The 24,265-nt window shown below is 37.5% G+C and overlaps 2 protein-coding genes across 6 annotated transcripts in view; one reads left to right on the top strand and one right to left on the bottom strand.

The window, feature by feature from the left end:
- POLK (DNA polymerase kappa) overlaps nucleotides 1–1,420 on the bottom strand; it is a 66,007-nt gene extending 64,587 nt beyond the window's left edge. For 2 of the 4 annotated variants that reach the window (XM_027604368.2, XM_027604371.1), the window contains exon 1: nucleotides 638–874. The gene's annotated coding sequence lies outside the window, so the exon portion shown is untranslated. Of the gene's footprint in view, nucleotides 1–637; nucleotides 875–983 lie in introns of those variants that run through there. The other 2 variants (XM_027604369.2, XM_027604370.2) reach the window with 2 other exon arrangements.
- Nucleotides 1,280–24,265, top strand: part of CERT1 (ceramide transporter 1) — a 113,545-nt gene continuing 90,559 nt past the window's right edge. Inside the window, exons 1-2 of one of the 2 annotated variants that reach the window (XM_027604374.2) lie at nucleotides 1,280–1,771; nucleotides 7,340–7,474. In XM_027604374.2, the coding sequence (XP_027460175.1) occupies nucleotides 1,676–1,771; nucleotides 7,340–7,474 (231 nt within the window). In that variant the 5' untranslated portion in view covers nucleotides 1,280–1,675. The remainder of the gene's footprint in view (nucleotides 1,772–7,339; nucleotides 7,475–24,265) is intronic. The other variant, XM_027604373.2, reaches the window with a different exon arrangement.

Below are 24,265 nucleotides of genomic sequence, written 5' to 3'. Positions count from 1 at the left end.
GACTCAAAATTTCACTATTCTCCAGCCACTGCAGTACACAGGTACTCTTTCTAACGTTTAATAACGAATTTTGTTGTTGGCAATTATTAGGAAATTGACATGATGTAAAAGTAGGAAACCAGAGGAGAAAGAACAGAAGCGACAAATTAAAGATCTCACAATAAAAACTGTCCCTATAATTTATGCAAAAATAGACAAAGATCCGTTAGATCTTCTATTGGTCTTTCTTTGTACTAATTCAATTCTAGTCTTAAAGCCAGACTCCTATTGCATAATCTATTATTCAGTAAGACTATTGTATTTTGGTTTTTCTTATACAATGAAGTTTCTACTCTACAACCTTTCCTATCTCTGAGATAGGTCCGTAGATATGGTTAATCTGGCTTTCAGTAAGGTACTCATCCACAACTTAGAATAAACTCCAGTCTATCATTTTACATTCCCATTTTACTTTAAAAATTCTTCAAACTTCATTTATTCTCTGACATCTTCAAAATTTCTACCAACAAAATGAACACTCTGTAACAATCAACAATATGAAGTGCTTGCTCTGGTAAGAAGGGACTGAGAATTCTTCCTCCAAACGCGGGAAACATCAAGTTTGAAGTTTAACTTCTAAAGAGCGAGATAAAAAGACCTTCAACATTTGCAGAGGGAATTTGGCGGAAAGAAACCCCGTTTTCACTAGAGAGGTCGCAAACCACTGGCCCGGGGTAAAGGCAGAAGCGCCCGGTACACTCCCACCCCGGAAAAGTGGCAAGATGCTCCCGGGCTTTCAGGAAACAGCCGTGGAAGGCAGGCCCGGCATCCTCAGCAGAGAGTTATCTCACGTCCGGGCCCGCAAGCTCCGCAGGTTCGTCATAAACACACTAGGCAGAGATAGAAGGGTGGCCGAGGGGACGGATCACACGACTGTCCAACGAAGCCCACCCACCACTTGACCGGTCCCTAAGGCGACAGCCTTCCGGGCGCGGAACACTCACCGGTTGCCTCAGGATTCCGACTACAACTCCCAGGAAGCTGCGCGACTGACGGAGCAGCGTCCTTCCCAGAATGCAACAGAACGGGGACTCCATCCCTCCTCCTTTCTCTGCTCCTCCCACCTGTCCACCCTGCGTCACCCGGGAGAACCGGAGGTAGGGTGCGGGGGGGGGGGGACCTCCAGCCCTCGGCGTGCTTCGTCAGACGTTGGGAGGGGGACGGGGCGGGGAGCAGGGGGAGAATGGGAGGACGAAGGGGAGGGGAAAGGGGAGGGGAGGGTAAATAGTGGGCCAGGCAGGAAGATGGCGGCGGTAGCGGAGGTGTGAGTGATCCTGGGTTTCTGCAGCTGGATTTTCTCTTCCCTTCTTTCCTTTTCCTTCTCTGTTTGAGATTGGCATCGAAGGGGCTGAGTTCGGGTGGTGGCGCCGGGCGCAGCGCAGGGGTCACGGCAACGGCGGCGGCTGACGGCTGGAAAGGCAGGCTTGTCGTCCTTCCCCGGTCCGCTCGGTGTCAGGCGCGGCGGCGGCGGCGGGGGCGCAGCGGTCGGACTTCGTCCCTCCTCCAGTTCCCCCCCGCGCCGGAGCGGCCACTCTTCCCTTCGCCATTCTCCGACCCTTCACCCCGGGTAGTGGGCGCTTCCTCCGGCGCAGCTCAGGGAGCGGGGGCCGGTCTCCTGCTCGGCTGTCGCGCCTCCATGTCGGATAACCAGAGCTGGAACTCGTCGGGCTCAGAGGAGGATCCGGAGACGGAGTCCGGGCCGCCTGTGGAGCGCTGCGGAGTCCTCAGCAAGGTGAGCAACCCGCGGGTCCGAGGGGCCCCCTCTTCAGACTCCACCTGCCGCGAGGCGAGCCGCTGAGGGGATGGGGTGGGGTTGGGCGGGAGTCACGGACTGTCCCGGGGCGGGGGCTGCGGAATGTGCCGGGGTGCGGGGCTGAGTACTGCCGCAGGAGTGCCAGGGTTGGGGTGGGGGTGGGGGGAGAAGGGGACTGTCCTGTTCACTTGCCCTGGGCCCGGGGGTGGCGGCCGAAGACTGGAGAAGACGTGTCCCAACCCCGGATTCGGTTTGGGAGTAGGATGCGCACCGTGACCTGGGACTCGGCGACATCTGTCCCGGGTGTAGGAATCCGGGTTGGGCAACAGCGGTGTGCGAACGACCGGGTATGGGAGCAGTACATATCGGACCTTTTCAAACGAGGTTAGTCCGGAGATGCAGAGCAGGTTTGGAAGATTCTGTGGATGGGGCGGTATGGACAGTAGCCGGAGCAACTGGGCATGGTGCGGAAATCTGAGGTGGTAAACTATGCCAAGTTTTATATAGTGAGAGGTCTCAGTGAGGAGGACTTTTGTACTTTTTCCCCTCATCCTTTTCCCCAGTTCAGAAAAGAGCTAGTGAATCGACACGTGATAGGTACAAGAAATAGAGTAACTTGGAACATGTCAGAATAGAGGCTGACCTTTAGTCCAGGAAGAAGAGAACTATTAATAATAAAATATTCTTGCAAAGGGCCAGAGTAAGGAAAACACATCTTACCTTTGCTGAAAATTTAAAAAACACTTTTTCAAAATTTTAGCAAAGCAGAATAGTAGTAGGACTGTAAGGCTAATTAGTTAAAGTGGATGAGGCCCTTTTTAGGAGAGAGGATGGATGATTTCTTCTTTTGATAGTACATGGTTTGGGGCTTGTTCGTTCATTTAAAGTTTTTGCTATGAGAAGATCCGCATTGCCTTTTTTACTTCCTTCTCTCTTCCTATTAAAGTTTTAGAAATGGCCAGTCCCTCAGCAAGCTGGTCATAAGATACAAGATCATGTGCAGCCACTGACTATTAAGAAACCACCCTGCTTCCAGTATACATATTTTGGCTAAGCATTTGGACATTTATTGTAGAATTGTGTCATATTAGGTTTTTCTGTTATCTTTAGAAAGTGGTGAAAAAGGGGTTAGGTAAGACATGAATGTCAGAATTAAGACTTGCAAGTGTTAACTTTAATTTACATAGAAAAATCAAGATGTGTCTTGTGATCATTGGAATTGCAGTGAAAGCCTTTCAGTAAAGTGAAGCTCCCTAGGGTTTCTTTAGATTGAATGTAGGATGTAGTTTAGAATCTATTGAACACATTCTGTAGGAGCTATACGTTTTCAGGTGGAATTTCAGGTGTGTTCTTTGCTTCTCAATTCTGGTAGATTCCTCACTTTTCTCATTAAATGAAAGCTGACTTCCAAACTAGTACTCTGGTGGTGGTAAGTATTTTATAAAACAGGCTGAACTTTTGACCTATTTGATACTACCATTTTGGGGGGCTGAGGGGTGACGGGTGGAAAGAGTCCCCAAAGCTCTGAGTATTTACTGTTTGCAGAGCAGTATAGTTGGTATACCGTATGACAAAAAATGGAAAACTATCTCCTTGATATTTAAATGTCGAGAAGTGTACTTTCTGATCACTTCTGTGGTAGGTAAATAACTTTGATATTGCTGCATATGTAGAATCAACAGGAATATAGTTTTTGGTATTTTTGTTAACAGCTATGAAGGAAATTTCTGTGAAATGTAACAGTGTATGGTTACATATAATGATTTCTGGAAGCTTTTTAATCAAGAATATTTTATATTGAGGATGCCTGGGTGGCTCAGTCGGTTAAGCGTCTGCATTCGGTTCAGGTCGTGATCCCAGAGTCCTGGGATCGATCCCTCAGTTGGGCTCCTTGTTCAATGGGGAGTCTGCTTCTCCCTCTCCCTCTACCTGCTGCTCCCCTTGCTTGTGCGCGTGTGTTCTCTCTCTCTCTGTCAAATGAATTAAAAAAAATCTTTTTTTTTTAAAAAGAATATTTTATATTGAAAACAGGTTTTAAAACTTAAAGTACGTATATATTTTGATCCGTTTGTATTCACCTGGTAATTTATACAAGAGTTAGAACTCAGCCACTGTTCTTTTCCTTCAATTGAGTAATATAGGTAAGTCTCAATACTAACGTGTTTTGTTTCTTCCCTTCCCAAATGGAATGAATTTGGAGTGGGGGGAGGGGATAAACTTATATTAGAAATATACCACTCCAGAGTTTTTTTTTCTGTATGGTAATTTAAAATACATGGAAATATCTATGAAGCATATTTTCTATGGAATCACTTCTTTTTTTTTAAGATTTTATTTGAGGGAGAGAGAGAGTGAGCATGGGGGAGGGGCAGAGGGAGAAGGAGAAGCAGACTCCCCCTTGAGCAGGGGGCCTGATGTGGGGCTCAATCCCAGGACCCTGGGATCATGACCTGAGCTGAAGGCAGATGCCTAACTGACTGAGCTACCCAGGCGCCCCTATGGAATCACTTCTTAAGCATGTAGGTTCCACGAACACTGGAGAGACAGTAATTCTAGTTGGTTATAACAAATATCGGGATGGATATTGATGGGAAAAGATTCATGCCTTAGTGGGACTTGAGAGAAACTAAGCCTGGATAAAATAAATGTCATCAAGCTTCTTGTGAATTCTCTCCATCCTTCAAGGTTTACCGTCTATTTCTCCACATACCTAGCTGTGACTGAAATTCTATCCATCTTTAGAGGTTTGGTTTTTTAAAAGATTTTATTTATTTGTTAGAGAGAGAGGGAGCATGAGCAGGGGGAGGGGCAGAGGGAGAGGGAGAAGCAGACTCCCCGCTGAGCAGGGAGCCCAATGCGGGGGCTCTATCCCAGGACCCTGGGGTCGTGACCTGAGCCATAGGCAGCTGCTTAACCAACTGAGCCACCCAGGAGCCCCCATCTTTAGAGTTTATCTCAAACTCTATTCTTAGCATGAAGCCTTTTCTTATTTTGCCAACCATTTTAGATCTCCTTCCCTTGAGCTCCCATAGTATTTTATTTGTAACTTGTTCTGACTCTTCCTCTAAATGTATTGTTTTCCTCTTGAAATTATGCTCACTGGACTATTGGGAACAGAAATCTTTGATTCTGCTTCTGTGTATAGCATATTGCCTTGTCTCTGTTAGATGGGTAAGAGTGAGGGAATGTTATGAGAAAGGCAAAAATCTGCCTTCTGGGAGAAGCTAACATTTACTGAGTAAAGGGTCTTGAAGCTTATCTAATTTATTGGGTCCTCTATAGAAAAAAAACTTAAAAAATGGACACAATTGCTGGAACCCATTCTGTCACTTTGCAAGAGGTCTGTTCTAGTGAACTGCACTGAAGGTTAAGCTTCATTAGTTCTGCACAACTCTATCTCCAACTGAGAAAATACTGTGTCCCTGGCAGTGTTGTAAGTCTATTCTTGTTTAATCTTGACAACTTTAAGAGAGAGAGTTTGACAAAGAAACAGAGGATAAGTAACTTGACCACAGTCACACAGTTACCAGCCTTCTGAGGGGCAGTAATTGGAAATGAGGTAGGATTAAGGTATACCACTCTAAACAATATTATAGGCAATGGGGAGTTGTCCATGTAAGTTTTGGAGCTAGTGGTTCAGTGAGACTAATGTAAGATAAGTAAGCCAATGTGCTTAATAAGTAAATAAGATTGTGTAAGTTATGAAAGAAAATACAAAAGATGCTACAGGTAAGATTGTTAAACCTTCTCAGGAGTCTAGTAACCTGATAATTTGATTGGACTAATTGAAAATAGAGAAGAGCCAAATTTAAGGGTTTAATATGAAGGAAAGATGAATAGGAGTTGATAGGCTATAAAGATGGACAAGAAACATTATCTCTTATGAATATAGTAGGGGTATTCATGATTTTTTTTCAGCCATTCAAATAACAAGCAAAGAAAGTAAAGCTCGGAAAAGTAAAATAACTTGTAGAAACTCCTTACGTAACTAATAGAGTCTATCTGATTTTGTATGCACTACTCTGTCCATACAATACAGGAACACTCAGCCAGGTTTGAATCTGAATTGACTGCAGAAATACCAGTATTGCAAAGGAAATAGGAACATAGGGAAGAAAGTGCACCTTATTGGGGGAGATGAATTCGGTTTTGTATGTAACCATCATTGTTTTGAGTCAGTGTATAAGTGGTGGTAATTCATAGGGATTTAGAAATAAGGAAATGGTGATTAGGGAGCTCATAGGAAAGAATGTGTTAAATTGCCAGCATGGATGAGCTCTCAGTGAAGGGTTGTAATGGTGGGCCTTAGAAGATTTAAGAGCTGAACTGTCTCAAACATGCTGAGTAGGGAATAGAAAAGTAAAGATTTCTCAGTGGGTAGAGAGCCTGAGCCAATGCGCTATATTTTTGACAGTCCATTTTTAATTAGTTTTTGGCAGATAGTGTTGGAATTAGATGGTTTTTAGAATTATCTATACATACATAAAACCCCCAGAGCATAAAAATATACAAAATCAAGAATTCCCATAGAGGTTGCATTTCTGGCTTTGCAAGTTTATTGATTGTGATCTGTAGTGTGCAGCAAGACTTTAGCAACACAGAAACCATTTATAGGCACTGGAAACTGATATAATTCAAGTGTTTTTGAAAACCAGTTTTTTTTAATAGTTGTATTATTACTCTTGGATTTAAAAAATAAATCTTCAGAGAAACTTGGAAAATGAATTAACTGTTTTTAATATGTAGTATTGAGTTCTATGGACGAAAAAGTAAAGTTGATATAGACTTAAAGATTAATATCTAGTATTTTTGCTTGGATGTAGTTATAAATATACATGTTCATATAAGAACAACTTAAACAAAAGTAGAATTAGGCTATGATTAGCTTCATACTTCTGTTGATTTGAAAGCTTCATGCAGTACTTGGAGTAGGAGAATGAGAGGCTATAAACCAAACTTACTTTTCTATTGAATATGTTAATTATGGTAGAGACCAAAACAATCTTAAGTGTCATGAAGTTGGTGAGGAGGGGAGGATGAAGACACACAAAAAAAGCAGATTTTTTTTTTAAAGATTTTATTTATTTATTTGACAGAGACACAGCGAGAGAGGGAACACAAGTAGGAGGAGTGGGAGACAGAGAAGCAGGCTTCCTGCTCAGCAGGGAGCCCCATGTGAGACTCGATCCCAGGACCCTGGGATCACAACCTGAGCCAAAGGCAGATGCTTAACAACTGAGCCACCCAGGCGCCCCAAAAGCAGAGTTTTTAACTGAAATCTGTGTCAGTTTTATTCCTCAAATATTAAAAAGAAGAAAATATAATATTTAAAATTTTGTAAAAATTACTGAAAATCATACAATCTAGAAAATCTCAGCTTCTCACTTTTTATAGTCATTTATTCTCTTTATAATTAAGCTAGAACTCCTCACATTTTGGTTCTAAAATTAGATTGATAGCTGTTTCAGAAAGTTTGGATTTCTAAAATACTGACTTTTATATTTTGTTTTCCTTTTCCCTCCCGCCCCCACACCCCCTTACCTCCAGTGGACAAACTACATTCATGGGTGGCAGGATCGTTGGGTAGTTTTAAAAAATAATACTCTGAGTTACTACAAATCTGAAGACGAGACAGAGTATGGCTGCAGAGGATCCATCTGTCTTAGCAAGGCTGTCATCACAGTAAGTTCCTCTTCTTCATTCAACAAGTATTTATTGAGCATCAGCTGTACCCTAGGAATTGTTCTAGCTGCTTGGATATATCTGTGAATAAGAGAAAGATCTTTGCCTTTGGGGAGCATAGTCTAATACTTCTTTCCATAAAGTTATAAAGACAGGTACTGTTTTTCTAGTTGTTATAGCAAGCCCTTAAGAGATTCAGAAAAAAAATTTATTTGAAGACTTCATATCTGATGAGATTAGGACAGTTATGTGGCAGGTTATTGAAGAAGTTAAAGCAGAAAACAAAAAAAAAATGTATCAACATTTAAAAATTTTAACTTAAAATACTTATATCTATATTCATTTGCCAGCTTTTTGATGTAATGTTAACACCATCTCTTTGAATGTGGAATTGAGAGAAGTTGTTCTTGTAAACTATATCCATAATGCATGATTTGCAATTTCCAGTTTTGATTTTTCTAAAGTGGAATAAAAACTTAAAGATAGTTTTGAAAAACCCAAAGTATATGTTCTTCTGATTTTTTATGGTTTCCTTAATATTTTACAGATGTCTCATCTTTGTCTAATTCAGTACCTTTTTAAAGAATGACTCACCTTTATTGAGTCATTCTACTTAGTCTGCATTCAACTTAGTTTACATAGAAACAACTCTCTTTGCATTCGTATTCCATAGACTTATGTAATATTAATTATGTAAGGACCACATCAGGTAAACTGGCATAAACAGGTTTGGGAACAACCAACTGATTTGTTAAACATAACTCAACCTGTGGGATCAGAAGTGGTTAAATATGCTAAAAATAGCATATAAGTTGAGAATAGTCAGTGTGCCATGGCATATTTAATAAAAGAACAAAAAAAGGTGTTGGCTAAAGCAGGTCAGTTAAGTGGAGGTCAGTTAAGGGTGGTATTATACTGAAAATCTAGAAATGGGTATGTTAAAACCTAATCATAGATTTTACTGATACATTCAAAGAGAATTTGCAGGATAGAAATTATATTGCTTATAAAAGTGAAAAGTATACTTTGAGTCTGTTGACTTCTAAATCTGACCTACATATGTTTATGTTACACATTTGAGGAAAATCTTACAGTATTTTGCTCTTATTTTTCATACATTCTACCCCTCATGTATATTCAGTTTGAAAACAAACTTAGTTGGATATTGAGTTGGAAAAACTTGCAGAGGAATTGTTTGTGTTAAGAATGAAACTACTACTCTCCATTCTTGGGAACAATTTTAAAGAAATTTAAATTTAAAGAAATTTTAAAGAAACTTTGAACGTAAAAGCTCAGTATTGACTTGTATGTATGTTGTACGTTATATGGTGTATTTTGAAGTTGTATATAGTTTTGTATTTTGGGGTTTTATTTCCCCTGAAATAGATCATTATGCTAGAGGACAGAATAATGGATGCAAACATGTTTTTAATTTTGAAGTGTCTTTCCTTGATTCTTACTCTCCTTCCTTTTGCATATTGTCAGATGCTTGTTAGTTATTACACTTGATTCTTTGAAAATACATTGTTGGTTGATGTGAAAATGGGAGGAATGAAATTTTATCTTTATTGTTTACTAAATATTAGTATTCCTAGAGTACTATGTTGGTTTCTGTAGAGTTAAATATAGTTACCCTGTTTTGAGTTATGAACTGTGGTAATAGTGCATGGCTTATTTAAGGAAAAGAAAAAATTTTAATAAACAATTATATTGCATCTGCTCAGAAAAAAACAACTTGTTAATTTCTTTGTAGTTTTTTGTTGTTGTTGTTGTTATACCTATCTTTGCATGCAGAACTTTTATTGTGGTACATGGTCAAAGAAATGGGTAGGAGAGTGATACAATATGAAAGGAGATGAGGAAGGGACCTAGTGGTATTCAGTAAGCTAAGTAGTGATAGAGAAGGTAAAAATATGAATGAGGCAGCAAATTTGAGTGGTAGCCCTCCATACAGTGAAACAGGTTGTAGGGAGAAACACAAACATTTATATTCCTGAAACCCTTCAACTTTCAATCTCTTCCTTGCTCTGTGGGTTCAAAGGTTCACTGTTACATATGTCAAGGAAATTACAAAATATAACTGAATTCAGTGAACTTCTCACAGTGGTTTACAAATAGAACATGCACTTGAGTTAAATTACAAAAATGTAATGCTAATCTTCTCTGTTAAATAGGTATCTTTCGCTTTTCTTAAGTATGGGCTATTATATGTATCACTTCATCTCGGAAGACAAAAAGTAAATGTCAATGTTGAATTTGCCCACATGGCACCCTTATAAAATTGACAGTATTCATATGTGAAGAAATCTGGACTTGAAGAATTGTAACCATTAACATATTACTTGTTGGTGAACCTGTTGTCTGAGCCCACCTTTTCTGATAGAACCTAATTCATTGTTAAATTCACTCTTAACTTTAGTTTAACAATTAAGTCATTCTTAATTTATTTCAATCACGTTCTTTGGCTATGTGATGATAAATTGGGTGAAATATTTTCAAAGAATAAAGTATTTCCTGGGAGGATTTATTATTTGGAAATAATTCTTAATGTAAAGGGATTGTAAGTGAGTGAGTGAGAAACTACTTTTTCATTTTATGAAAAATAAGCTATCTGTATGTAGAGTAAAGGTATAAAGAGTATTGAATTTCTGAATTATTATAGTTTGTTATTTGCTTAAGACCTAGTCCATGCTACAAAACTTGCCAAATAGTAGATGTTCAATATATGTTAGTTGTATTTTTTCAGTCAAAAGTAGTGTTTTTGTAGTATTTAAACTGTTTTTTATTTTTTAAATTCTATTTTTAAATAAAATACTTGTGGTAAAAAAATGTGATCCATGGCATGAAAAGGTTTAAAAAGTAAATGCTTCTCTTTGCTCTTAGTCCTGCATTCAAGAAATAAAAAGTTAAATTTCTGTTTTGTTCTTCCAAATAATTTGAATGCCTTTACAAGCATTTATTTGTTTATATCCTTCATTTTTATTTACACAAATAGCATCATATTAAATCTGTTGTTCTCTACCTTGTTTTCTTTTAGCATTACTTGGGTGTTAACTACTATATTCTGTTGAATTGTATGGATGTACCCTATCTTGTTTATTTGCCCCCTCCCTCTTTTTGGACATTTAGATCATATCTATTTTTTTTATTGCAGATGTGTGGGAACTGTTGTGGGAACAAACATTTATTTTAAAATTTGTTAATAGTTACTGTCAAATGACTTATTCAAAAGAGTACCACTTTTCAGTCTTACCAGTAATGTATGAGTGTCTCTTTTCCCACACCCTCAAGTATTGAGGAAGTTGGGTTTTGGCAAATGTTAAAATATTTGTCAGACTGCTAGATAAAAATAATATCTTAATATTTTAAATTGCATTTTCTATTTATGAGAATAACTTCATATGTTTATAGACCGTTTAATTTCTTTTTCCTCTTCCATATAGTCATTTCTTGTTCTTTCTTTTCTTTCCTTATTGATTTATAGAAGCTCCTGATAACATGGTAATTGGCCATTTGTCATATTTGTTGCAAATACTTTCCACAATTTGTCATTTGTGTATTCTTTCCTTGTTTTATAGTCCTTTATAGCCTTACAGAAATTAAAAATTTTTACATACTCTTATTGACCTTTTCCTTTATGGCTTCTGCAATTAGTTATGTTTAGATAGTATTTACCACTTAAAATACTACAATATAATATATAGCTATATTTTCATCTGAAATTTACATTTCAATTTTATTCCTACGAGAGTTATTTTAGTCTAAGGAGTGATGTGGGAATTTAGCTTTTTATTGTTTTCCAAATGACTGTATATTCTAATGCCATTAGTTGAATAATTCAGCTTTTCTCTACTGGTTTGAAATGTCACCTTCATTATATATTACATTCCTGTGTGTGTACTTGAGGTTGTTTCTGCTCTCTCTTCTGTTCACTTGGTTTGTGTATTCCTTCTCTTTGTAGCATGTTTAAAATTATATTACTAATATTTCATCAACCAACATTTCATGATTCTTTCATGAAGATAAAAGAAGTGATTTCTTTGCATTTACTGAGATAAGATGTTTTGGGAATTAGGTAGGTAGAGATATTGGTATAATGAAAATAGTAATGTCTTTAGAATTGGTTTGCCTAGGGTCTGTAGTCCCAACTCACTCTAGGTATCTGACTTTGTATACCTGAAACTTTGTACAACTTCTTTAATTACCAAATGAATGGAATTCCTATTACTCTTGTAGGTTGGCTATAGGGAAATATATCCACAATTTCATGGTTTAATATTTTCAGAGGGAAAACTGCAAGGTAGTGAAAATGTTCATTGCTGGATTTTAAAAATTTAAAGCCAAGTAGTTCTTTGGTAAGTAGGGGTTGAAGGAGAAGTTGAAAGATCTTGGCAAAATTAAAGAAGCTAATAGAGATGTAAAAGCAAGGGAAGGAGGTATTCAAATTGAAGAAAACGATAAAACTAAACAAAGAAGTTTTAAAGTGCCAAATAAAGACTAATCAGGTCCAAAAGGTTTTTGAAGGTGGAATTATAAAGTAAGAAATTATGATACAGAATAATGTTTAGCAAATTGGATATCACCAAAGATGAGTAATGTGCCATAAATAATCGTTACACAAGGAACTCTAGATTAGTGAGAAATTTAAGAAGTTGGCCTTTTATGAAGTATGTAATTTTGCTATATTGAACTGGTAGAAAGAGTAAGGTATATACAACAAGTAAAAGTACTAGATAAGATATTAGTTGGTAATTCTTATTTGAGGAGCATTTGCCTATGAATTTCTAAAGAAATTAGAATCTTAAACTAAGATTTATGCCTTGAAAAACTAATAATATCTGTTCAGTTCATTTGGAAATATCTTCTGTGTTTAGATAGCTTGAATGTGCCTCTAATAATGTAATTCAGATAATTCAAATATTTAAAATATTTGGTAAAGGCTTTTGTTTTGTTTTGTTTTTTAAGATTTTATTTATTTATTTGATAGGGAGATCACAAGTAGGCAGAGCAGCAGCAGAGGGAGAGGGAGAAGCAGACTTCCCGCTGAGCAGAGAGCCCGACTTGGGGCTCGATCCCAGGACCCTGGTATCATAACCTGAACCCAAGGCAAATGCTTAACCGACTGAGCCACCTAGGCGCCCCTGGTAAAAGGTTTTGTAAGTGGAAAAATATAAAAAAGGATACTTGTTGAAATGTAGGACCCAGAATATTGAAATAATTTGCCCAAAATTATGTAATTACAGAATGTAATTAGCTTGCTAGGTTTGCCCTAACAAAGTACCACAAACTGGGTGGCTTAAACAGCAAATTTATTGTCTCCCAGATCTGGAGATTCGAAGTCAGATCAAGGTGTAATCAGGGTTGGTTCCTTCTGTTGCTTTTAGTGGTTTCCTGGCCATCTGGCATTCTGGTGCTTATGGATGCATTAGTCCCATGTTTGCATTCATGTTCACATAGTGTTCTCTCTATGGACATATTCATGTCCACATTTCCCCTTTTTGTAAGGACACCAGTCATATTGAATTAGGGACCTACTCCAATGTGACCTCATCCTGACTAATTACATCTCTATTACCCTGTTTCCAAATAAAGTCACATTCTGAGTTATGCAGGGTTAGGGCTTCAACATATACATTTTGAGCACGCGATTCAACCCATGATACTAAATACTTGAGTTAAGACTGCAACCCAAGTCTCCTGATTCCCATCTGGTGTTATTTTATCACATGTCACTGAGCATGGGAAAAAATGTATATATATGATGCATTTTATTTTGTGTAAGATTTGCAAGAACATGCCTGTTAAATATTTATAAAGCAGCTCTTTAAAATTTGTGATCTACTATTAATGCCTTCTGTTAAATCTCTATGATAAATATAGTCTATATTTTAGCATTGATGTTTCCATAAAGCAAGGAATATACATAATTTTCTAGATTTGCCTGCTTAAACAGTTAGAAGGAGGCTTATTTTCTTAGTTTTCTTGAAGGTCTTTTAAGCTTCGCATATACCAGTTTTTTATGTTTAGTATTTTTATTTAGCATTATATCTTTTAATTTCCAAAGTGCTTAACATTTCATTCGTGGGCTCTGAAGTCAGACGTGGGTTTCATCTTGTCTCTTCTTATGACCAAAGGTACCTTTCTCTGAGTTTTCACCTTAACTGGTTAAGGATGGGGAGGATATAAGATCTAAGTATGGGATGCTTATGTGTATTCAACAGAATAACATAGAAGCACTTGTACAGTTCTTAGTATATAATAGGCACTCAGATTTCTTTAAGTTTATTTTAATGTTTGTATTAGAAATAAAGCCTACAGTTTAAAAATAAAGAAAAGGGGAAGCTGGCAGAGGCTTTTATTAAAGGGTGACAAAGATGGCAGATAACTTATTAGAGCCAGGATATGTTCCATTTCCTATTTGAACAGATTCTCATTCATTTCCTTTGACCACTTTTCTTCCACCACGTTGTTCTGTTTCTCTCGTTCTCTCTTTACATATATATGTGTGTGTGTACATATATGTATATAAACAGTTTTTATATGCTTTCTGCATGTTCCTGACAAATTTTTTCCTTGTTCTATTTTTTTATTGTTTTTTTAAGTCATGTCATGCCTTCTTAAAACTCATTTATTGAAGTATAATTTACATCCAGTAAAATTCACCCCTTCTAAGTGTACAGTTACAGGTTTCATAAATGTATACAATCATGTAATCACTACCACATTTTCCATCACCTCAGAAGGATATAGACAATTTCCATCACCCCAGAAGGTTCTCTCCTGCCTCTTTGTAGTCAGTTACGTCCCTATCCCCAACCTCTGGAAACCACTGTTCTTGTAGTTTTGCCTTTCCCAAAATGTTATATAAATGGAATCATACAGTAATGAAGCTTTTTTTGTTTGGCTTTTCATTTAGCATAATGCTATTGAGAGTCATCCATGTTGTTGCATTTATCCCTAACTTGTTCCTTTCTGTTACTGAGTACCATTCCACTGGATAGACGTACACACTTGTGTATCCTTTACCGTTGAGGGATATGTGTTCGTATCCAGGTTTAGGCTACCATAAGTAAGGCTGCTGTAAATATTCATGTGCAGCTGTTTGTGTAAACCTTCGCTTTTATTTCTCTTGGGTAGACAACTAGGAATGGGATTTCTGGGTCGTACAGTAAATGCGTGTTCAGCTTTATAAGAAACTGCCAAACTCTTTTCCAAAGTGGCAGTACCATTTTATTTTCCTACCAACAGTGCATGAGAATTCTGGTTGCTCAACATTTTGTCATTGCTTGTTTTTTGTTTTTTGTTTTTATTTTAACTAGTCTAGTAGCTGTGTAGTAATATCTCATTGTTGTTTCAACTCGCATTTTCATAATGACTAATAATTTATAATTTTTCATCTGCTTGTTATTTGTATCTCTTTGGTGATATGTCAGTTCAAATCTTTTGTTTCTGTTTGTCTTCTTAATATTGAGTTATGAAAGTTCTTTGGATATTCTGGATACTGTAACTTTTATCAGACATGGGTTGTTGTTTTTTTTTTAATCAGACACATATTTGGCAAATATTTTCTCCTAACCTAAAAGGCTGGTTTTTGTCACTATCATCAGAAAATCAGTTACATTTAAAACATATTTAAATGTATATTTTGCAGACTTTGTGCTCGAATTCTTAGGAGCCTTTGAAGGCTATTTATTTCCCAGTATAGTTTACAGATACCAGCACTATTATTAGGTTTTTAAATAGGTTATTTATAGAGAGCTAGCATTTCTCACATTCTTTAAATTTTTATTTTTTAATTTGGGCATACAGTGACACTAAGTGACAGAGCTTTAGGTTTAAAATTACCTGCTTACAATTCATCATGTAGTCAATTCACTGGTATTGCTGTTGAGCTTCTTTGGAGTAAGTGCTATGTGTGCTTGACCTTTGTTGTTTCGTCACTGAAACAAGAAAACCATGGCTGACAAAGAATGATATATTCTCTTGGTCCCCAAGTTAGAGAATATATATTATCCAACAATTATTTCTTTAAAAGTATATGTACCCACTAGTGAGAATTTATAACTTAAAAAGGAAAAAGATCACTTATAAATTGGTCATAAGGTACTAAGAGACCAAAAAGCCGTGATTAGTTGAGGCTCATCCAGAAATTAAGGTGGTCTCTAAAATGATAATGTATTGAGGGCAAGGAGACAGGGTTGGGTAATGATTCTTTTTTTTTTTTTTAATATATTTTATTTATTTGAGAGAGAAACAGCATGAGAGGGGAGAGGGTCAGAGGGAGAAGCAGGCTCCCCACTGAGTTGGGAGCCCTATATGGGACTCGATCCCAGGACTCTGGGACCATGACCCAAGCCGAAGGCAGTCGCTTAACCAACTGAGCCACCCAGGCGCCCCTGGGTAATGATTCTTGAAACTTGTATATAAACCCAGTTACACGCAGTGAAGTTTTCTCCTGTTGTTAAAGTTGTTAAGTGGTTTCATTTGACTTTTAAAAAATTAGGAAATTCATCTCAGTAAAGATGCATATACTTGATCTCCTTGCCCAAAGTCAGTGGGTTAAACCGAAAAGGGAGAACCAGAGATAAGACAATAGAAGAGAGCATTTTAGAAGCTGGAAAACAGATGGACAAGTGCAAAGTGAGTTAATAGGTCCTGGAAACCAAATCCTAAATTATCAGTTGGGAAATCTGAGAACTAGATTTACATTGCAATAATATAACACTTTAATAAGAATTTGGATGTGAAAGTTGTAAAAAATAAGGATACAGAGTATCAGTTTAAGAAGCAGTCAGATCCGCAGATTTTTCTCTCCCAATTCTGTGCAGTTGGGTGTTTGACCTACCCCTGCACTAACCTGGTAAAGATAGGAGGTTTATTCTATAGGGATAATAAAATGGTGGTCTCTGGGCTGGAGAGTGCGGATATACAGTTAGAAACAATTGAAAACAAGGAATGATACTAAAATAGAGGTGGTTAGGGGAAGTGTGCACTGAATACGGACACCTTAACTTCACCCTATTCACTTACGTGGTTCAGCAAGCTCTAAGTGACAAACTTTCATACTGAGGGCAGGAGATTGCTGGAGACTTGTCTAGAGAATCTGACCAGCCCAACAGGGAAGACCTAAAGATAACATCAGAACTTCTTCAACGAAGTAGCCCAACTGGATTAGCCAGCAGTGAAGTTCATCTTTGATAAACTGCCCATACGTAACTTTTCAGGTTCCGGTCAGCTTTGTGGATCCCCAGCTCTTAGAAATGAACAGTCAAGGACCACCAGGCATATGAGGTTTCCAGTATGAAAAAGATCAAGAGAATAAATACAAAATGAGGCAACAAATTTTCAAATATCCCACAAAAAGAAAGAAAATTTGGTTTCTCTGTATTCTCAGAGAATTTGGAATCATGAAACAAAAATGTATACTATAAAAGAGAAAGGATTAAAAAGAACTGTCAGAAATTATAAATACGGTAGCAGTGATGAAAAAAATCAGAAGGGTTAGAAGATAGAATTCTAACCATTTCCCAGAAAATCGAGAAGAAGATAAAAAAGATAGTGAAAGAGAGGGGCGCCTGGGTGGCTCAATCGTTAAGCATCTGCCTTCAGCTCGGATAGTGAAAGAGAGAAAAGATAAAATTAAGGAATGATCCAAGAATTTTAATAGTTGAGCAGTAGAAACTTGAGGAAGAGAGAAGAAAGGTAGCGTCAATAAAAGAATACAAGAGTATAAAAATCTTGATTTCAGAAACATGAGTTTACTGAGATGAATGTAAGAAAACATTTTATAGAAAACATAAAAAATAAAAGAATGCAAGAAAAATTCATAGAAATAAAGGACATGAATTTTGGGGTGCCTGCGTGGTGCAGTCGGTTGAGTGTCCAACTCTTGGTTTGCACTAGGGTCGTAATCTCAGGGTCCTGGGGTCAAGCCTCATGGGGCTCTGCGCTCAGGACAGTGTCTGCTTGGGTTGTTCTCTCCCTCTGCCCCTCCCCTCCCTTTTTCTAAAATAAATAAATCTTAAAAAAAAAAAAAAGGATATGAGTTTTCACTTTGAAAGGGTCAAGGAAGGCCCAGCATATTAGATGAAAAAAGACTCATTATTAAAGACACGTCCTTGTACTGAGTCAGACCACTGGGAAGAACGAAGATCCTGCATGCTTCCAGAGAGGGAGAACAAATCACAACAAAGGATAAGGTTTCAAAATGACTATGGACTTCTCAAAACACTAGAAGCTAAAACGCAATGGGCCATGCATTCATGCTTCTGAAGAATTATTTTCGACACTAAATTCTATATCCAGCCAAACCATTAAGGCACTATAAGGGTAGATAAAAGCATTTTAAGATGTCTCAAAAAATTTACTTCTTGTGGCTTTTAAAATGTCTTATTTTAGAGATACATACTCACGTATCTACAGATGAAATGATATGTTTAGAAGTTGCTTCAAAATAATCCATCTGGAAGGGCTTGAACTGGTGGGGGGGTAAAAGGGGGTTTGTTACCCCATTCTTTATTTTGCATATGTTTGAAAATTCCCGTAATAAAAAGTAAAAAACACGCAAATACACATTCTACAAAGCTTTCTTTTTAGAAAATGTGCCCTATCAAAACAAGGAAGTATTAAATAACAAAGAGGGAGCTATGGCAGAGAACATTGTTCTCAAAGTGTGATCTCCAGGCCATTAGCATTAAAATCAGCTGTGAACTTGACAGAAATGCAAATTCTCGGGCCCAATCTCAGACCTAATGAATCAGAAACTCGCCATGAGCTTCAGCTTTCTGTCTTCTAGGGATTCTGATGCATGCTGAAGTTTCTTGCTCTCCTAAAACAAGAAAAATAGCTATGCTCAAGTAAAAAATGGATATCTCATTATCTTAACTGCGCTTATTCTCTGGACTTTGATATTTGATCTGACATTTAAGTGAATGGAGTCATTACACATAAAGGCAGAGGAATTGCTATTAGTTGTGTTGGTGCTAGCGGTCGAATGGACAATGGATATTAAAGGTTCAGACTTTGGTAAATTGTTAAGTGATTGTCTCAGAAACGGAGTAGTTATGAGTCGAACAGATGAACATCCTCCAAATCAACCTGACTGCTGGTCTAACTGGCACCTTGACATTCTCTGCTAACAATGTTCATTGAATTTTCCATTATCCAGAATGTCTTTTCCCTCCTCCACTATCAAAACCCCGTCTTTTCTCTGGGTCCAAACCAAGCCACAACTTTTCAACAAACCATTCCTCATCTTTTTGTCTTAACTGTAAGATTCTTAAGAAACATGGACTAAGCAACTGTTATGTGCTAAGCATTGTTAGGTATTTCATATGTTACCTCCTTTAGTCATCCTAATAATCTCCTTGTGTCTATTAATTGATGTCTTCAAGTAATTTAAGATGAAAGAATTAATATCTAAATTTCTCAAGTGAAATGAAGTATTTCAGGCTCAGTGAAAAAAAGAAAATGCATTATACTATCCTTTCTCTGCTGGGCTTCAGGCTCTCTTGGGTTATAAGGTTTTGCATGATCTGCCGTCTTCTTAAACTTCATTTCTTGCCAGACTTCCTCCTCTCCTAGTGTCATTTCAGTCATGCTATACTTTCAGGGTTTTATCTAGGCTTGCTCTTTCCTGCCATGGATCTTTATATGTGCTTTTCTTGCTGTTTGGAATGTTCTTTCTTTCTTCCTCTGTTCATTCCATTTCATCCTTCTCTTGGCTCAGGTATTACTTCCTTGGAAACCGTCCCTGGCCTACCTGACTAGATTACTTCCTTTATTATAGGCTTTCTTAACATGATGCACCTTTCTTGTTTATGGCTTGTTACCAGTTGAAGTTTTACATTTCTTGTGTGATGATTTGGTTAATGTGAGCTCCACAAAGTTAAGGACCTGTTCATTCTTACCATTGTATCCTCAGTGCCTCAAATGGTACTTGGTAAATCATAGATGTTCATAAATATTTCATTGATTGGCTGGTTACATAGATAAATAAATGAATGAAAGTTTTAAATCATGGTTGTCCAATGGAAGTATGTGAGTCACAAATACAAGTCACATATGTAATTGAAAATTTTCTAGTAGCCACATCAAAAAAGGAGAAATAAATGAGATTGATTTATTATATTTTATTTAACTTAATATATCCAAAATATTGTCATCCTAATATATAGTCATAAGAAATTATTATTGGGGCGCCTGGGTGGCTCAGTTAAGCATCTGGTTTTTTTAAAGATTTTATTTATTTATTTGACAGAGAGATACACAGCAAGAGAGGGAACACAAGTGGGGGAGTGGGAGAGGGAGAAGCAGGCTTCCTGCAGAACAGGGAGCCCAATGTTGGGCTCGATCCCAGGATCCTGGGATCATGACCTGAGCCAAAGGCAGACACTTAACGACTGAGCCACCCAGGCGCCTCAAGCATCTGACTCTTGATCTCAGTTCAGGTTTTGATTTCAGGGTTGTGAGTTCAAGCCTCATGTTGTGCCCCTGGGCATGGAGCCTACTTAAAAAAAAAAAAAAAAAAATTACTACTAAGATATTTTACATTCTTTGTTTTCTGCCAAGTCTTCAAAATCCAGTGTGTATTCTACACTTATAGCTCATCTTAGTTCAAACTAGCCACACATGGCTAATGACTACTATATTGGACAGCACAGGTTTAGATGTCAGAGCATGTTGAAAATACATTCAGGGCTGCCTGCATCATGGTCCAGCCTTTACTTCAGGGTAAATATTAAAAGCAGAGTTTTGTTTATTCAGAAATTCCCAAAATTGAGGTAAAAATAGGAGACAAAATACCCAGAGGATACATCAAGGCAATATGTTAAATGAAAAAAATTGAAATGAATACTGAATACTTATAATTTGCTTTCCTATACATTTCCCTCAATATTTGTGTGTTAGGTTTACAAACAGAAAAGGAAAACAAAGTCTTAGGAAAGATGTTATGCAACTGGGGACAGTGAGATTATGCAAACTAACCTTGTCTGGGAATCTTAGGTTCTGCTCTCTTAAAGTAGGTAACATTTTTATTAAGTGGCTCTTGTTATTTTAGCATCTTTTATTGTAGGGTGAGTCTTGGAAGGTTTCTCTGGCAAAGTATTACTTGTATTTTAATGAGTCTGACCATCAACTTTAAGATGCACTGTTATTTTATATGTCACATTGCCAATTCTAGTTGATACCATTTGTAAGACGACAGCCTAAAATTTGTGTGTATGGCGGGGAGTTCTATAATGGGCGAAATGAGGTATTTGAGTAGAAATCTCAAAGAGAAAAATTAATGTGAATGGAGCCCTGGTAAGGAGTAGCAGTTGTTAAGTTCCTCCAGGGCTAGTTGAACTATAAGGAGGTCTGTCTGGCTGGAGGCCTGTCTGGTTTATAGGCAAGGGGAAAGCAGTAGGAAAAGTAGTCACAGAGGTGGTGCTCCTGGTTGTCTAGAGCCTTGTGGATCATTGTAAGGACTTTGACTTTTTGTGCTGAGTGAGAAGGGAAATTATTGGAAGCTTGAGCAGTAGAGTGATTTAATCCTAGTAACAGGATCACTTTTGGCTGCTTTGTTAAGAATAGATTGTAGAAGGCAAGGATGGAAGCAGGAAGCCAGAATTAGGCAGCCCTAGGTGGCTATGCAAATAATCCAGAGGAGAGATAGCAGTGGTTTGGATCAGAGTAGTATTGGTGGAGATTATGAGAAATGATTGGATTCCAGATTTATTTGGAATGTATAGCTGACAAGGTTTGCAGATTTGCTGATGGATGCCTCATATCATGTGAGAAAAATGAAGGGTCAGATGATTCAGGTCTAAGCAATTGGTAGTTACCATTTACAGAAATACAGAAGCCTACAAGAGAAGTTTGGTGAAGCAAATCAGATGGCCATGTTTGGATGTGTTGAGATTCCTCTTAAGCATTCGGGAGAAGATATAGAAGAGGCAATTAGGTAAAAGTTTGGAGGTTGGAGGAAGAGGCCTGGTTGAAATTATAAATTGTGTACATTTGTGTGCACATGAATGTACGTGTGTCACATGGTATTGTCTGTGTAAGTTTATCTTTTGATCCTCAAGTCATTGACTGTTTCTTCAGAATTCCTTTTTTTCTCCTGTGTGTTTAATCTTTGATTTTAATATTAGTGATTTTGTCAACTGTTTGATGACATTGTCTCCCTTTGATAGTGGGATATAAAGAGAGATTAAGCAGCTCGCTTTCAGGGGACTCTTGTAAGGAAAGAGACAGCTCTTTTTATAAATCATTTTTAACTTTTTATTTTGGAATAATTATATACAAAGAGTTGCAAGAGTAATGTGATAACTTCTTTGACACCTAGATTCAGCAATATTTTAACATTTCTTTTATCATTCTCTAGATACACACGCACACATGCCTTATATTTTTCCCTGTGTCATTTGAGAAGTAGGTTCCATATATCATACTTGATTTATCTTAGTACTTCAGTGTATAATTTCCAAGAACAAAGATACTCTCTTAGTAGGTATTACCATACTATAGCTGGCAAATTCAGGAAATTTCATATAGTAATCCTTTTTCTAACTTATAGTCTGTATTCCAGTTTCATCCATTGTTCCAGCAGTGTCCTGTATAGTATATTTTTCCCCTTCAGTACAAAGTTTAGTCTAGAGCATGTATTGTATTTAGTTGTCATGTCTCTTTAGTTTCTTTTAATCTAGAACAATTAGTTCCTTAGCCTTTCTTTGTCTAGTGTAACATTGCTATTTTTTAAAACTACAGGCCAGTTATTTTCTAGAATGTTTTTTATTTGGGGTTTGATGTTTCTTTGTGATTTGATTCGGGTTATGCATCCTTGGCAGAATACACTAAAATGATGTGACGTCCTTCTCAGGCTATCACATCAGAGGCACAGATGTCTCTGCTCTTCTTTCCCTCCAACCCCTAGCCTATCAGCTTTTTATTTTTAATATATAAATGTTATCGTTAAGACTTGGAGGGTGTGGAGGAGAACAAGGGTTCTATGACTTAAAAGGAAAATTGGAAAAAACGCTGGATTAAGTTTGGTATGCTACTTGCCACTAAAAATCTTCCAACTAATTCTCCTTATTTTGATTCTGTGCTGAAACTTTCAGATTATCGTTATCATATTTCCGGGTGGAATTCTTATAAGGAATGCATTTACCAGAAAACTGAAATGTCTGCTTCCCAGAGCATTTATTCCTCCCTGTAAATTATATGATATGTTCACTGATACATGTGTCAATGTCTTAGGGTGCTGACAGGATCTAGTTTCTACATTTATATAGTAATATTTTCATTCCCTAACTGGGGGGACTTTCCCAAGATCACACCATGTATGTTAGATTCTGAATATAGCCAGTCAGCCTCCTTTAATGCCTCTGTCATCAGCCTGCACAAGTGATGATAATCTCATATAGTCCACTTTGAACGTTTTGTTGAATATCTTTTTATTAAAAAAAAACTTTTAATTTCGAAATAACTGTGCTTTCACAGAAATTTGCAAAAATAGAGCACAGGGGTTTTATTTATCCTTCATCCAGTTTCTGTGCATGGTAAAATCTTACGTAGCTGTAGTATACAGTTCAAAACCCGGAAGTTGATATTGGTACAACCCACAGACCTTATTCACATTTTAGCAGTTTTACGTGTACTCATTTGTGTGTGTGCACATGTGCATGCATACAGGTGTGTGTGTGTAGTTCTGTGCAATTTTATAACTTGTCACCACCAATACAATAAATTACAAAACTGTTCCACCAGCAGAAAGAACCCGCATTCTACCCCTTTGTAGTCACTGCTCTCTCTCTTCTCTCCCTCCAGCCTACTCTCTCATCCCTAACCCGTGCAACCAGTAATCTTTCCATCATTTCTATAACTTACTCATTTTGAAAATTTTACATAAATGGAATCATACAGTGTTACCTTTTGAGATTGGCTTTTTTCCTCAGCGTGATTTCCTTAAGATCCCCTAGGCTATTGAGTATATTGATAATTTGTTCCTTTTTATTGCTGAGTAGTATATGTATAACAGTTTATGTACCATTCACCGGTTGAAGAACATCTAGGTTGCCCCCTTTTGGGGTCTGTTACAAATAAAGCTGTTATGAACATTGGTGCGCATGTTTTTATGCGGACGGTAGTTTTCTGAATTTCAGTCTCCACATTCAATAAATAAATGTTTTTTCAGTGTAGGTCACTGTCCTAGGACCCGAATTATACTGGTGTGCCAAACAGGGCCTCTGTTGTACACAGTCTTTAATCACAAATGGTTGTATAGATACTTTAAAGTGCTCTTAAGGCAACAGGCATGATTAGGATCGCATTGTACATGTGCTTTTGTAACCTCTTTATTTTCTTCCCACATATTAAGATGTCAAATTTCCAACCTTTGGAAATACTGTTTTTGAATGGTATCTAATACTCTATTATGAAATGAACATTTGCTATTTTTGGACTGCTTATTGCATCATCCAGAGGTCCACTCAGGGAACCAGAAACCACTGCAGGTATTTCAGCAGTAAGTGTTCAGAACTCAAAGAACAAAAGAAAAACATTGTGGGTAGTGTGTAGGTAGTAACTGCAGAGACCAGCTTTTACAAATCCTAGGGCCAGAGGAGTGAAGGGATGAAGTTGGGGTTATCAGAACCTGTAAGTTGGAGAGAGAGCCCTGTAGAGTTGGGAGTTGGATCTCTGAAGAGAATGGGTTGCCCACTGGTGCTGGTACCAGTATCACAGGAGCCTTTTGGGACTAAGGCTTAAACCTGAGTTGAAAGGACTGCCTGATTAGGGAGTACTTTC

This window comes from Zalophus californianus, chromosome 5, assembly GCF_009762305.2.
Source record: "Zalophus californianus isolate mZalCal1 chromosome 5, mZalCal1.pri.v2, whole genome shotgun sequence".
Classification (NCBI taxonomy): domain Eukaryota; kingdom Metazoa; phylum Chordata; class Mammalia; order Carnivora; family Otariidae; genus Zalophus; species Zalophus californianus.
Note: the sequence above shows the minus strand (reverse complement) of the source record. Positions and strands in the feature narration are given on the sequence as shown.